The sequence below is a fragment of the Herpailurus yagouaroundi genome, unplaced genomic scaffold (genome assembly GCF_014898765.1).
Source record: "Herpailurus yagouaroundi ecotype Mexico unplaced genomic scaffold, PumYag 186, whole genome shotgun sequence".
Classification (NCBI taxonomy): Eukaryota; Metazoa; Chordata; class Mammalia; order Carnivora; family Felidae; genus Herpailurus; species Herpailurus yagouaroundi.
The window spans coordinates 31894914-31909447 of record NW_024412417.1 but is presented as its reverse complement, the minus strand read 5'-3'; the positions used below and the strand labels follow the sequence as shown (position 1 = coordinate 31909447).

Genomic DNA, 14534 nt, shown 5'->3' with positions numbered 1-14534 from the left:
GGGGAACAGGCCCGATGGTAGGCAGAAGAGCTGGGCATGTCCCCCTGTCGGTGGTGGTACAGCTTGGGGGGGAAGGGATGGGGACAGGTGGCCTCAGGGCCCCTGGGGAGCTGCTACCCCTAGACAAACCCCACTCAGCCATGGGGACCTGGAAGTGCCATCCCAGTTCACTCTGGGACACGGGACACTCACAATTCTACTCAAACTCGGCCAACACAGCTGGTTCAGAACAGCTTTTGCTTGCTGTGGAAAACCACGGTCATTTCTTTGAGTTGCCTTTTCTCATCGTCTCCTGAACCCCAAACTCGGCTTTCTGGCTGTGCCCAAACTCTCTTGGTTCCTCAACTGTACCATTCCTTTTCTCATCTCTGGAACTTTCCTTGTCTGTCCCTTTCCACATGAGCCACTCTTCCTTGTCAGTGCGCCGGCCAGCCCCTTCCCTTCAGCTAGTCTCTGAGACAGATATCCCTTCCTCCGGGAAGCCTGCCCTGACCTCTGGATGCCCCTCCTGCGTGCTCCAGTGCACAGCTGGGCGTGTCCCTATCACACCATGGATCACCCCGGCTAGTAAAGGAAAGAGCAATTTCCTCTCTCCTTGGCCTGACTGAGCACCACGTGAAAGGACTCTTATCTGCTTTCTTCATCCCGTTATCTCTGTCACTTAGCACAGAGACTGGCACACGGTAGGTGTGCAGAATGTATTTGCTGGATTGAACTGAACCCTGTTGTCTACTCCGTGGCAGGAGGAAAAAGCAATCGGGTAAATTTATGTCACGCACTGGAAAAGGTCAAGGATAGAAGACAGGGCAAGCTAGGTCTCAAAGGAAGGTACGAGAATAGCCAGAGGGAGGAACCAAGGTAGCCAGATGGTGGGGGGCAGTTGGTACTATTGGACTTTAGCCCCCTCCTGCCACTAGCCCCTCCCCTCTGGACCGCCTCCTCACCTGTACCCCATTACGATTCCCCCTTGAAAAGTCGGGGGAGGGGGGCGGCGGGAAGAAGCCCTGATGGCATCTTTGATTGGCTGTTCCTTCAACTGCTCTTTCACTAACTGATGGAACCGGCTAAAATACGGTTTCTAAGAAGACTTTATTTTTTCATTTATTTCTTTACTGCTGTTTCTTACTATGAAATAAATGAATTGATGAGGGGCATGACCAGCCAAAGTTGTCCGAAGTCGTTAATAAAGAAGCATGGTAATTTCCAGGGCTCCCTTCGGGACCTTATCAATCATTCTGGAGGTTCTTACCTTTGTTTCATTATTTTTAAAGATGACATGATGGGGGGGGGGGGCTTCTGTTGCCTTTTAAGTGACCTCTGGAGAAGCCAATCTGGGCAGAGCGTAAATCACACCTCTCCCTCCTGGTTCCAAGCTGCCCGTGGAATGTGTCGGCTTTGGCCAAGGTCGGCTCTCTGCCTCCTGCACCCCTCTCCCCGCTGCCCCCTCTATTCTAAACCTACCACCAAGCAAGCTGCTGTGTTTTGAGGCCTTGATTTGCACAGACCTCTTGTGAAAGCACAAACACCAGGGCCTGGGTGCATGTCCCATCATGTGGATGACACGGCCATTAGTAACCATGGCAACCTCCCTTCCCAGGCTTTTGTGGCTCCACAGGCCTAATTTACACCAGTCTCTTCCAGATTTGAAGGGGTTCTGGGGACCCACTCAGCACAATTATGAGCTGTGTTATATAGTGAGAAACTCGCCTTCCTTCAGCCATGACTGGGCAAACACCAAAACCTGTCAGGTTGAAAGAAACAACCCCAAATCTCTGGCCAGTAAACTTGGTTAGCTACCCTTAAAAATCCAAGAAAGGAAAGAAAATGAAAATGAAAACAAAACAAAACAAAACAACACAGAAAGCAAAAGGAAAAGACACATCCTTTTCAGGTCCGTTTCTTACAGCAGCAAACAGAAAGCAGGCAGAGGCTGTGTCCCTATAACTGCTTGTAGACTGAGGAACGGAGAGGCCCCAGAGGGTGCGTCCAAGGTATGCCACAGCGCTGTCACTCATGGGCAGGGCCTTGCAAACGAGGACACAAAATCCACCAGCCGCTAGTGAGACCAGGAAACCGAAGGGCTCCATAAAATCTGCTTTTTGCTCCCTTTCTTGCTTCTATTCTCTCTCGTTAGGACTTGCACCCCCTGCGCCGCACATGCCTTAACGTACGTCCTCCTTACAAGGGACCAGGAGTTCATGACTTCTCTGGGGCCTTCTAGCACAGTAGATAACATCTCAGGAAGGACCAGGCGAGGCCATCATGTGGCACACGCCTGCCTATTGCAGACCACTGACTCTAGACATCTCGTCGTCAAAATTCCCTGACTCCAGGGAACGAGCGACTTATGATGGACACCTGGACCCTGAGTTCCTGGATGCCTGAGAGGACATGTGCTCCAGACCGCAATGGTCAATAAAATCCCCAGACCCCAAGCAAAGATGAGACTCTTGCTCCTTTCCTTTTTTTTTTTTTTTTTCAACGTTTATTTATTTTTGGGACAGAGAGAGACAGAGCATGAACGAGGGAGGGGCAGAGAGAGAGGGAGACACAGAATCGGAAACAGGCTCCAGGCTCTGAGCCATCAGCCCAGAGCCCGACGCGGGGCTCGAACTCACGGACCGCGAGATCGTGACCTGGCTGAAGTCGGACGCTTAACCGACTGAGCCACCCAGGCGCCCCTCCTGCTCCTTTCCTTTTTAAGTCTCCCAGACGCTCCGTCCGTATCTGCTCTCAATCTCTCTCTCTCTCCCTTCAGTAAACTCTGCTCTCACCTCCTGCTGGCTCACACCTGCTTTCCATCCTGCATGAAGCCAAGGACCATTTTGACTGGTCCTGCGGGACCCCCTCCAGGTCTTCTGACCTGGCCTGCCAGCATCCCTGGTTTCCTTCCTTTTTCAAACAAGAACTTTTAAATTTTTTTTTTTTCTTTCAACATTTATTTATTTTTGGGACAGAGAGAGACAGAGCATGAATGGGGGAGGGGCAGAGAGAGAGGGAGACACAGAATCAGAAACAGGCTCCAGGCTCCGAGCCATCAGCCCAGAGCCTGACGCGGGGCTCGAACTCACGGACCGCGAGATCGTGACCTGGCTGAAGTCGGACGCTTAACCGACTGCGCCACCCAGGCGCCCCAAACAAGAACTTTTAAAAAGAACTCATCATCTGTGTCAACATCTCCGTACCCTACAACCTATATGGACTCTGGCAATACAGAGAAAGCCAGCCAGCATCCTCGCCTACTTTCCTGCGGGGAGCCAGGAGGGGGTTACCTGTTAGGCCTGGCCAGCCTCGGCAGGGATGCTGTCGGAGTCCGAGCCGGCCTGTTCTGCGGTGCCTTCGGCTGCTGTCTGACTCCAGCTATCCGACCTGTCTGAGATGGCGTCCTCCTCTCCGACTGTGACCTCCACCCAATCCACAACGCCCGACTCCTCATTCTCGTCGCTGCCCTGGCCGTCCCGGCTGCTGCCCTCCGACCTGTCCGAGGTGGCTTCGGAAGGCTTGGCCGGCACACCATCCTTGGCTTGCTCGTTGCTCACTTTCACCCTGGGTACCAGCTTCTCCAAGTCCTCTTCACAGAGCTTTTTGGGGTCCTTGTAATGTTGCTGACCCACATCACTTCCATTCTTTGGGCTCTCAGTGATGACGGCTTTCACTGCTTTCCTTGGTGGGGCGTCGTAAACGTGATCTCCCGCTATCTGCTGGTGCTGGTACTGCTCCATCCACTTTAAGGTTCCGGTTTTTAGCAAGCACCTGTTCTCTTTGAACCAGCGCACAATTTCAGTTCGGACCAGGCCCGTCTTGGCTGCTAACTGGTCATACTCCTGGGGAGTAGGCCACTGGGTTCTTGCAAACGTGCTCCGCAGGAGATGTACCTGTTCTTGATTTTTCGTAATTGCTGGTGAAGGGCTGGGCAGAGAACTGGCTAACTGGGCACCGGAGAGCTGGTCAAGTCGAGACAGAGCACCATTGGGGGCCACCACATCTTGGCCTTTTTTGCCAGTCCCCATGGAATCCAAGACTGCTTGTTCCATGCTGTCCCGAAGCTTCCGTCTCTCTGAGAACCAGGATTCAATCTCTCTCCTGCTCAGCTTGGTTTCCACCCTTAGTCTATCCAGTTCTGCTTGGGTCGGGAAAGAGCTTTTCAAAAAGCTGTCCTCCAGGGTTTTAATCTGACCCTGTGTTTTTTCTTTGAATTTCTGTGGGGCAAAGTCCGGGTACGCGTGGTACGCGCGGCCGTGTCGGGAGGCTGCGATGGCCAACTGGTCTTTGGCAAGGGATTCGCTGGTGATGTGGACGATGCCTCTTTGACACCGATACCGGTGATCGCTGAACCACTTCTTGATCTCACTCCTGGCAAGGCCGGTCACCTCGATGAGCCGATAGACCTCAGCATCGTCAGGAAACTGGCTCTGGAGAAAGCTTGCCTTGAGATGCGCAATCTGCTCCTTTGTCTTCTTGCGGTCACTGGCTGGCGTCAGCACAGGGTTGGCCACCTTGGGCGGGGGCTCTGGCACCTGAGCGATGTGTGGACGCTTGGGCTCGGGGGCGGCCTGGGGAGTCACTAAAGGCCTTTTTTGGCCATGGTTGGTCACTCCGGCCACGGCAAGCGTGATGGGGGAGCAGGAGACTGTTGTTGATCCGCTGGTCACCTGAGTCAGCACCAGGCTGGTCTGGCCGAGAATCTGGCACGGCAGAGCTGTCTGGAGGATGGGCTGTGACATCTTTGTGGGCGCCAGCTGGGCCGGCAGCACGGTGATCGTGGGGGGTACTGACTGGATGGTGCCATTAAACATCTTTTTCCGGGCCTCCTCCACCTCCTCCGGGGACCAGCTGATGCCATGCTTTAAGCGCTGTGTGGCAAACCAGATTCTGATGTGCTCTTCTGGGTGTTTGGAAGCAGCTGTCAGCCAGGACAACTCGGCCTGGGTCGGGTAAGGGAACTTGTTGAAGGAGTTGATCATGGTGGCATTCGTATCCAGGGCAGAGTTGTATTTGGTAGTATTCAGCGGGACGGGGACCTTCGGGACAAGGTTGATATTTGGTGGGAGCTGGACAGAAGGCGTGACGTGCCCTAATGTGTCCTGGAGGAGCTCCACGCCTCCGAGTCTCGAGAGGATCTCAGCCGCGTCTGTCACCAGGCGGGCAGTCCCTTCCACGTGGTTCTCGGGCGTGGCCTCCTCCGGCTTCTTGGGCACCTTCTTGGCATCGGCTTTTGGTTTCCCTGGCTTCATGATGGGGGTTTTACTCACTGAGATTCCGGGATCACCGTCGCCGCTTCCGGGGCCGCTGGTGGTGATGGACACGATGTGGTTGGTGGCTTCGATGGACTGCTCTAAGACAGTTTGATTATTGCGCTTGATTAACTTCAGCTTGAAGTTGGTCTCCCCGGGATGGAACTTGGAGTTGTGGTCAGACAGGGAGTCGTACTTTTTGGTCGTGAAGTTACATTCGGCACACACGTATAAGGGGTTGAGAATCACGTTGGGGTGCTGCGTGTCAACGTGCTCCGTGAACTCGTTCAGGTTTTGCGTGGAGTAGGGGCAGTATTTGCATTCATAACCACCTTGGAGTTTTTTGGATTGGTTTTCCCCTGTAGATTTCACCTCTATCACTTCATTTTCTTTGGAAGAGTTCTCGGGTTCTACTGTCCAACTGTCCTTGGTTGTTTCAGGCTGTGTTGTGCTGTTTCCTTTTTCTTTGGCCCTGTCTCCTTCCTCGGGCACATCTTGTTCTACTACTTGTGATGTCCGAACCATGCACGGGGTTGTGGATTTTCGCTTGCTCGCCATGCCGTCTGTCTGTGTGCAACAGCTTAAATTTGGGGAGGGGGGTGGGTAGGGAAGGGGCAGTGAAATTTTTGGAGCAAATCAGATAAAAGGCTTTGGGCTTTATTCCCCCTCCAATGGCTTTGGCTTCCCTTGAATGCTGAAGTCTAGTGTTTGAGTGTTCAGAATGATCTCAGCACAAAAAACTGTAACTGCTCCAATGGCTAAACACAAGAGGCAGCATCATATCTGTGGGACAAGAACAAAGATAGGGTCAGTGTTTTTCCACAAGGCAGAAGAAACTAGCATTTCTTTCTAACCCACCCCAACTGGCACCCACAATAAAGCAGACACCTAGGTACGCACAGACAGTGAGAGAGGATGCACATGAAAATAAAAGATCACATTCTTTTCTTCCTTTCTTTGGGACGGGCAGTGGGAACCGGCCCAACGCAAGCAAAGGAGGGTGCAGGTCATTCGTTCATGTTTAGAGGCAAACAGATACAGAAATGCAATGAAGGCTCTAAGCTCTGAAGTGGTGGGTGGGGTGGCAGAGATGAGATGTCGAGATGTCGCTGGGCTCTCAAGCTGCTTTAATTGATGGTACATCAGAAGCAAGAGGCTTACCTGGGGCCACCAAATGGTGTTTATATGGGTATTAGAAAATGGATATCAACTCTTGTTTCTTATCACAGAAGTCACCAGTATAGAAAATCCAGAAAATGCTTTCAAGTATAAAGGAGAAAAAAAATCACCCTGAATACTGTAGTTCCTTTATTTCACTTGAAATGTTCCCTCTTTCTATAAATAATGAGCAAAATAATGACTTAAACATGGCTGCATGATACTACCTTGGGGGGATATACACATGTGATACATTTAGTCATTCAGCTTTTGTTGGACATTTTTTTTTTTTCTTCAATTTTTGGCTCTGCTCAACAAAATTGCAGGCAACATCGTGAGTCCTTATTTCTGGTAAGTCCTTAGGATGAATGCTTAGACACAGAAGCACTGGGTTAAAGGACATGTGCATTTTAAGTTCTCTTCACTCATTTGGCCAACTTTTCCATCAGCTGGCCCTTCCCCTGGCAATGAACGAGAATGCCCAACTTACCACTCGACCTACGTGGAATATTACCATGGAAACGCCTTGCTGATTAGATAGGGTTAAACCATCTTTTTTTTAAATAAAATTTTTAACGTTTATTTATTTTTGAGACAGATTGAGAGAAGGACTGTAAGCCGGGGAGGGGCAGGGAGAGATGGAGACAGAATCCGAAGCAGGCTCCAGGCTCTGAGCTGTCAGCACAGAGCCCGGCAGGAGGCTCGAACCCATGAACTGTGAGATCATGACCTGAGCCGAAGTCCGATGCTTAACTGACTAAGCCACCCAGGTGCCCCAGGGTTAGATGATCTTAATACACTTTTGTGCTTTCCTTCATTGCTAATCAGGTTGAACTGCTTTCATAGATTTACTTGCCCTGTGTGTTCTTTCCTTTTGAATTGTTTATTCATGCCATTTTTCTCTTGTGATGCTCAGTGGTTTTACTATTGATTTACAAGTCTCTATATTAAGAGCATCAGTACTTTATTATATTTGTTGCAAAATGATTCTAGTCGATCATTTACCTTTTATGTTCATTCGTGTTCGTTCGTAGATGGCATTTTTCGTGTTTTTACATGCAAAAGTTTTACGTTTTAGGCAGCAAATTTACCAACCTTTTTCTTTTGTGGCTCCTTTCGCTGTGATTTTTTATATAGAAAGTGGTTCCCAGTTACAAGAAACAAACTGCTGGTTGCCAGAGAGGGGAGGGTTTGAGGGGCAGATGAAGTAGGCGAAGGGTGATTAAGAGGTACAAACTTCAGTTGTAAAAAAAAAAAAAAAAAAAAAGTCCTGGGATGTAATGTACAGCATAGGGAATATACTCAATAATATTGTATTAACTTTGTATGGTGACAGATGGTAACTATCTGATTGTGGGGATCATTTCATGATGTATAAAAACACAGAATCACTCTGATGCACACCTGAAACTAACAGGATCTTATATGTCAATTATACTTCAATAGAAAATAAATAAAAATCACTTGTACATTAAAAAAAAAAAGTGATTCCCTGCCTTGATAGCTGAGACATATCATTCTATGTTTTCTCAGAGTGTTTTAGCTTTATTTGTTACATTTAATGCATTTGGAATTCAACTGATCTTGGGTTAAGCTGTAAGATACAATTCTAACCATTTTTTTTGAGAGTTACCAATTATCTCATAGCATGTATTGTGTTCTCACTAATTTGTGAAATCATCTCTGTCATACATTATATTTTTACATATACTAGGGCATTTCTGGGTCATTTATTCTGTGCCTCTTATCTAGCTATTGACACATGACTTAATTTTTTTTTTTTTTTGGTAGATTAGAGTATGTTTTAATGTCTGGTAGAGTGAGCTCCTCCTTAATTTGGTACCACATTTCTTCATATAAATCAATTCCCATAAATCAGAATCATCTGCAAAATAAAATCCTGTTAGAATTCTGATTGGAATTGCATTGAACAAATATTAATTTGGGAGTACAGGAACAATTTGCTTATTAGGAGTAGCAAAGCCGGGGAAGTGGCAGCGTCCAGTGTGTAAATGCACGGGCTGGTGTAGAGGGCATCTTTCATTTTGTGCTTAAAGGAGAAGGGAGATGTGTTTTGAAAGGAGTAGAGCTGACACCTGGGGAGAAGGGAAAGGGAAAAGATGGCCGTTACCTCCTGTCCCTCCCGTTGCCTTGGGGTTGAGTTCCACTGAAGAGAGTGCTCAAGGGTGGAAGTGGAGGCTCATTTTTACGAGCAACTCTGCGGGACTGTGCCCACACACATCTGCTTAGGGGCTCAGGTGACAAAGCTGAGCAGGACTTGGGGAGGGGCATTTCCCCCTGTGAATCCAGAACCCAGTTATTCTAACGAGGAGCCCTGGCATTCCCACGCTGGACAACGTCATCAGCAGTGGGTGAGTGTCCCTCCGGGCACTGGTGAGGAGAGGACACGGGCACAGCAGAGCAGAGGGGACCGTGTCTTTTTGCTGACCACACCCAAACTGACATCTTCAGCCTCCATGTCCCTGCTGCTGAGACTCTTGGTTTCCCCCTCAGCCATACGTTACCTCCTCCAGAGTTTCTCATGTCTGTCAGTGGCTCCACCATTGGTCATTCCGGCCCAAACTCTCCTGGGCTCACCCCAACTAATCCGTCAGCAACGCTGTTGACTGTCTTCAGAATAAATCTAGTATCTGACCCTTCACACCACTTCCACATCCCCCTGCCCCTGCCTTGTCTAAGCTACCGTCCTCTCCCACCTGGAAGTCTGTGGCAGCCTCTCAAGGGTCTCCCGCTTCCTTCCTCTCTGGAGCAGCGGCATATTTTAAGATAAGAATCAGTTCATGTCACCTTTCTGCACAAAGCCCTTTCTCCAAGCCCTTATAACAGCCTGCAACCCCGGCACGTTCGGGCCCATACTTCCTGCTCCCCCTTGCACGTCACAGGACCTCTGCCCTAACCTCCCACCCCCGAGCTCCTCAGTGCTCACGTCCCCATTTAAAAGTCGTCCTCATGGCATCTGGGTGGCTTAGTTGGTTAAGTGGCCGACTCCTGGTTTCAGCTCAGGCCGTGATCTCACAGTTCGTGAGTTCAAGCCCTGCATTGGGCTCTGTGCTGACAGTGCAGGGCCTGCTTGGGATTCTCTCTCTCTCCCCCCTCTCTGCCCCTCTCCCCTCACTCTCACTTTCTCACTCAGAAATAAATAAACATTAAAACAAAAATAAAAGGCATCCTCCCACAGAGAGACCTTTCCTGACCACCACCCCAAGTAAATCAGTGCCTCCCTCACTACTGTTTCCTTACTCCGCTTGGCTTTGCTTTCTTCACAGCACTTTTCAATATTTAAAATTTACTTAGACATTTTGTGACTGAAGGAGGAAGGAGAGAGCATTTATCTACTTTTTTCTTCCTCTAGGACTTTCAATATGACAGCCACTAGGCAAATGTGGCCCTTCGGATTTAAGTTAATTAAAATAAAAGAAAATGAAAAACAAAATCAGTTCCTCAAGTTACACTGGCCACATTTCAAGTGCTCAGTAGCCACACGTGGCTGGTGGCTTTTGTATGAAGCAGCGCAGAACTTTTCTATCATTGAGGGACCTTCTACTGGACAGTGCTATTCTAGAACATAGATTCCATAGAGGCAGAAACTTTTCACTGTGGTTTCCTCAGAGCCTAGAACCACACCTGGCCCGTAGTAAGCTTCCTATGCATGTTGGCTGAATAATTAACTCAGGATGGCTGCCTCGTGGGGCCTGTGGCTGATACGGAGAGAGGAGGCACGGCAAAATGTCCTGCTGTGTGTGCACGTGTAGGCACCCTTGTGTGTGCGTGCACGTGCGTGAGTGTATGCGTGGGTGTGCGCCGGGGGCATGAGCAGAGGGGCTCTGTAAGGGGGAAGGAGGTCCTAAAGTGCCACAGAGGGTGTCCCTGTCGTGACAGCTGGTGGCTACATTTGCACACACTAGCCAAGAGACTGGGGAATCTGAAATATAACTTTTAGAAATTTTTTAAATGTTTATTTGAGAGAGAGGGAAAGAGAGAGAATGAGCAGCAGAGGGGCAGAGAGATAAGGGGAAAGAGGATCCGCAGCAGGCTCTGTGCTGACAGCAGAGAGCCCGGAGCGGGGCTCGAACCCACGAACCACAAGATCATGACCCGCGCCGAAGTCAGATGCTTAACTGACTGAGCCATGCAGGCACCCCTGAAATAGAATTTTTAAGCAAGGGAGCAAAGGGAAACTTTTCGCCTGCAAAACAAAGAAATCGGGCAGGAATGGGTGCAGGGGAGGGAGGGGGAAGAGACTCTTCTTAGAGAAACTCCCCATACGTAGAATGACTTAAATCTGTTGACAAACGGGGCCCAGAAGTGAACCAAACTGTGGTAAAACATCCTAAAACCTCTCAGTGTTCCAAAAACCGTGGTTCAGAATAAACAGTATCTTCTAAAGCTCATTTGGCGACCAGGAGTCCAAACCACAGCAGATCAAAAAGAAGGAAAGATGGAGGAAGAGAAGACAGACGTGGGGGCAGGGCGCAGAAAACACGGAGCCTTTGAAGAACTCATCTCTCGGCGGGGGGGTCCCCGTGATGGAGTCACAAGAACCACGGCCCTGGGAAGAATCACCCCCGCACCAGAAGGGGGTGAGCGTCTGCACAGCAGAAGCACGTGGTCTGCCTTTTTGAAAGTCTGTGAGCTGCCAGCGGGATCGGGACCAGCGCCCACGAGGCCTGGGCCTCGCCGGCACGAAGGCTACAGTACTGCCAGCCGTCTTCAGGCTCAGACGGACACCTGCTAGAAGTGGCAAAAATAAAGATGTCAAAATGCACGTTAAAAGTCCGGCACATCGCTTCCGTGCTGGGGGAGGGGAGGTGAGCATCACAACCCACCAGCCCTGTGCAGCCGGTCTCACCCCGGCCGGCTTCCCAGGCGCATTCTGTGCCCGCCTGAGAACATTCGACCTCCGGGCGGCAGCGAGTTCTCCCCTGGATGCCCAGCAGTGGGGCCTGAGACGCGATCCTGCCTTGGGGCGGGTGGCCTGAGCCGGTTAGGACTGAGCACATTTGTGCTTAAGATCCTGGCGCCCGGAAGGAGAGGAGAGGTAAGAAATGTCCTTCGTCTGTGACATTCCAGGCGTCCCAGGCCTCACAGGACAACTAGGACAGAGCACGACAAGCACATGGTGCACGGAAAGGGAGCCAAGGCACCGACACAGACCCCTGCCTCCTTTGCGTGTTTCTGACACTTACTCGGTTTTCCTTTTATCCACCACGGCATCTATCACTCACCACAAAGAAATCCAATGATGAATGAGAAAGGACAAAATCTTGGAATAAGTAACATGGGATGAAGATGGCCAGCCTCTACAGACCATCACGAACAACTCCCTTCCGGGCGTCCGCTGGGCTCTCTTCCCCCTTCCCCGCTTGGCGCCTCTGCTTCTCCATCAGCCCCTCTGTGTGGTGCGTGGAACGCAGTTCGATTAGACCCCTGTGTGCTGAGTTCGGCTGTGGAAACGGGGCCCACAAAGAGGAGGAAACCGTGTCCTTGTCCTCAGGGAGCGCACAGCCGGCGTTATAACTGAGCCAGGGCTGGAGCACCCCAGACGGGGAGGCTTAACCAACAGGAGTGTTTTTCTCACAGTTCTGGCAGTTGGGAGTCCATGAACAAGGTGTCTGCAGGGTTGGTTTCTCTGGAAGCCTCTCTCCTCGGCTTGCAGACGGCCACCTACTTGCCCTGTCCGCAGCACGTCCTTCCTTGTGTGTGCGTACCGCCTGGTCGCCTCTTCTCAGAAGGACACCTGTCACACTGGACTGGGGCTCACCCCAAGGGCTTCCTTTAACCCTAATCACTTCTTTAAAACCCTTTCTGAAATACCCCACATTCTCAGGGGTAGGACTAGAACTCGTGAATTTGGCAGGTGGCGGGGGAGACCCATTTCAGCCTGTAACAGGCAGGCAGGGGAGTGCCCACCGAATACCCTCCATGGTGCAAAAGTGATTTATTCGTGTAGATGACAGATACCGAGCACTATGAGTGCAGATGTGGTGCTAGGTCCCCAGGACACACGAGTAAACACACAGGAATCTCTGCTCTGGTGGGACTCGTGTTCACAAGCTGACATGAGCAGAAGCCCAAGAGGTGATGAGCTCTATGGGGAAAAAGTCAAGCAGTGATGAGGCTGGGGTGGGGAGTGCGGTGACCTGTGACTTTAAGCGGGGAGGTCAGGGCCTCCCTCCACGAGAAGCCAGGGGAGCATTGGGACGTTGCACAGACAGGAAGGAGAAAGAGTTTATGAAACACAGAGCAGGCTGTGCTTAATTCCTTAAGACAGGGTAGGAGGATGGCTAATGGCTTCACAGAGGAGGGAATCGTCTTAGAAATAAAACGACCAAGGGGTGCCTGGGTGGCTCAGTCAGTTGAGCAACCGACTTCGGCTCAGGTCATGATCTCACAGTTCGTGAGTTCGAGCCCCGCGTTGGGCTCTGTGCTGACGGCTCGGAGCCTGGAGCCTGCTTTGGATTCTGGGTCTCCCTCTCTCTCTGCCCCTCCTCCACTCATGCTCTGTCTCTCTCTGTCTCAGAAATAAAGATAAAAAAAATTTTTTTTAAAGAAATAAAATGACCATGACTTTGATTAACTGAAATTCTCCTTACTATGTGGACGAGGCCCCACAACAACTCTGCAGGGCTGTTGTAATGAACCTCAATTTATGGAAGAAAAACCCGGGCCAGGGAGGCTAAGTGCCTTGCCCAAGGTCGCATGGCGAGTTCATGGTAGGGCTGGGATTTGAACACGTGCTCTTGGCACATGACACAGCCTCCCCTCAGTTAAGCAGAGTTCTAAGGGTGGGGTAGGATCCTGGAGGACAGAGAAAGGGAAGGGTGACTCCAATCAGAGGAACGTGCTCCCAGGCAGAGGAGAGAGCAGGAGCAAGGAAATATCTGAGGACTGGACAGGACTGAGGTCAAAGGGCAGGGCAACAGGGCGGAAGCTGGGAAGAGGCTGGCAAGTCAGGTTAGGCAGAGACTGTGGAGGGCCTTGAATGTCACACTAAGGAGCTGCAATTTCATTCCACTGGCGAATCATGGAAGCAGCAGGGTCTTAGAGAGAAGTTCGTGGGGTGGTGGGGTAGGGATGGCAGGACGAGAAGGCACGTCAATGAAGGTAAGAACCCCCAAGCCAAGCAGATGAACAATAATCTTGACTACCCCCAAATTAAACAGTGAGGGCCCGGGCTGCCAGAGACACTCCTCCCTCTATCCTTACATTTGTTGTCTAAGCAGATGTTGAGGGCGCTTCCCTTTTCATCTTGAACCTTCTCCCATTCAGTTTGCACTCGACCCCAAAGGATAGCTGGATGATTCGGGTTTAAATGTGGTAAAACTGACTCTCCCTTAATCGTTTTCCCAACAGCAACGGCAGCTAGCATTCACCGCAGTCCTGGCACATTCCAGGTGTTCAGTGGCTCACTTGTCAAAAACCCTCTGCAGACACCGAAGCTCAGAGAGGTTAAGGAGCTTGGCCGAGGTCACACAGTCTGGAGCAGCAGAGCTGGGCTGCAAGCTTTATGGGGACCTTGCTAAAATACAGAATTCGGATTTGGAAAGTCTGGGGTGGAAGTGAGGTTCTGCATTTCTTTTTAAAAAAAATTTTTTTTTCAATGTTTATTTATTTTTGGGACAGAGAGAGACAGAGCATGAACAGGGGAGGGGCAGAGAGAGAGGGAGACACAGAATCGGAAACAGACTCCAGGCTCTGAGCCATCAGCCCAGAGCCTGACGCGGGGCTCGAACTCACGGACCGCGAGATCGTGACCTGGCTGAAGTCGGACGCTTAACCGACTGCGCCACCCAGGCGCCCCAAGGTTCTGCATTTCTAACCGGGCCCCAGGGGAGGAGAGCACACAGGTGGGCCACATGTGGAGCCTCCCCAATCCTGTCTCCCCGCCTCCTTTCCAGAGATGGGTGGTAGCATTTCCAACCTCTCCCTACAAGTGGCCTGCGGCCCTCAGGGGAACTAAAAACGGGTCAAACCAGCAGATCAGCCCCTGGAATCGCTTTGCAAGGCGGCTGACACATAGCCTGGCTATCAGATGAGAGAAATGACACATAGCCTGGCTATCAGATGAGAGAAATGTCCAGGCCGTAGAGTTCCGGAGGAAGGCACGTGGGGGAGGGGAGA

General features: G+C 50.7%; 1 protein-coding gene across 5 annotated transcripts in view; it reads right to left on the bottom strand.

The window, feature by feature from the left end:
• The window catches only part of ZHX2 (zinc fingers and homeoboxes 2), a 164095-nt gene that overhangs the window by 10762 nt on the left and 138799 nt on the right, over window positions 1-14534 (bottom strand). For all 5 annotated transcript variants that reach the window (XM_040494347.1, XM_040494344.1, XM_040494346.1 and 2 more), the window contains one exon: window positions 3273-6017. In XM_040494347.1, the coding sequence (XP_040350281.1) occupies window positions 3276-5792 (2517 nt within the window). In that variant the 5' untranslated portion in view covers window positions 5793-6017 and the 3' untranslated portion in view covers window positions 3273-3275. The remainder of the gene's footprint in view (window positions 1-3272; window positions 6018-14534) is intronic.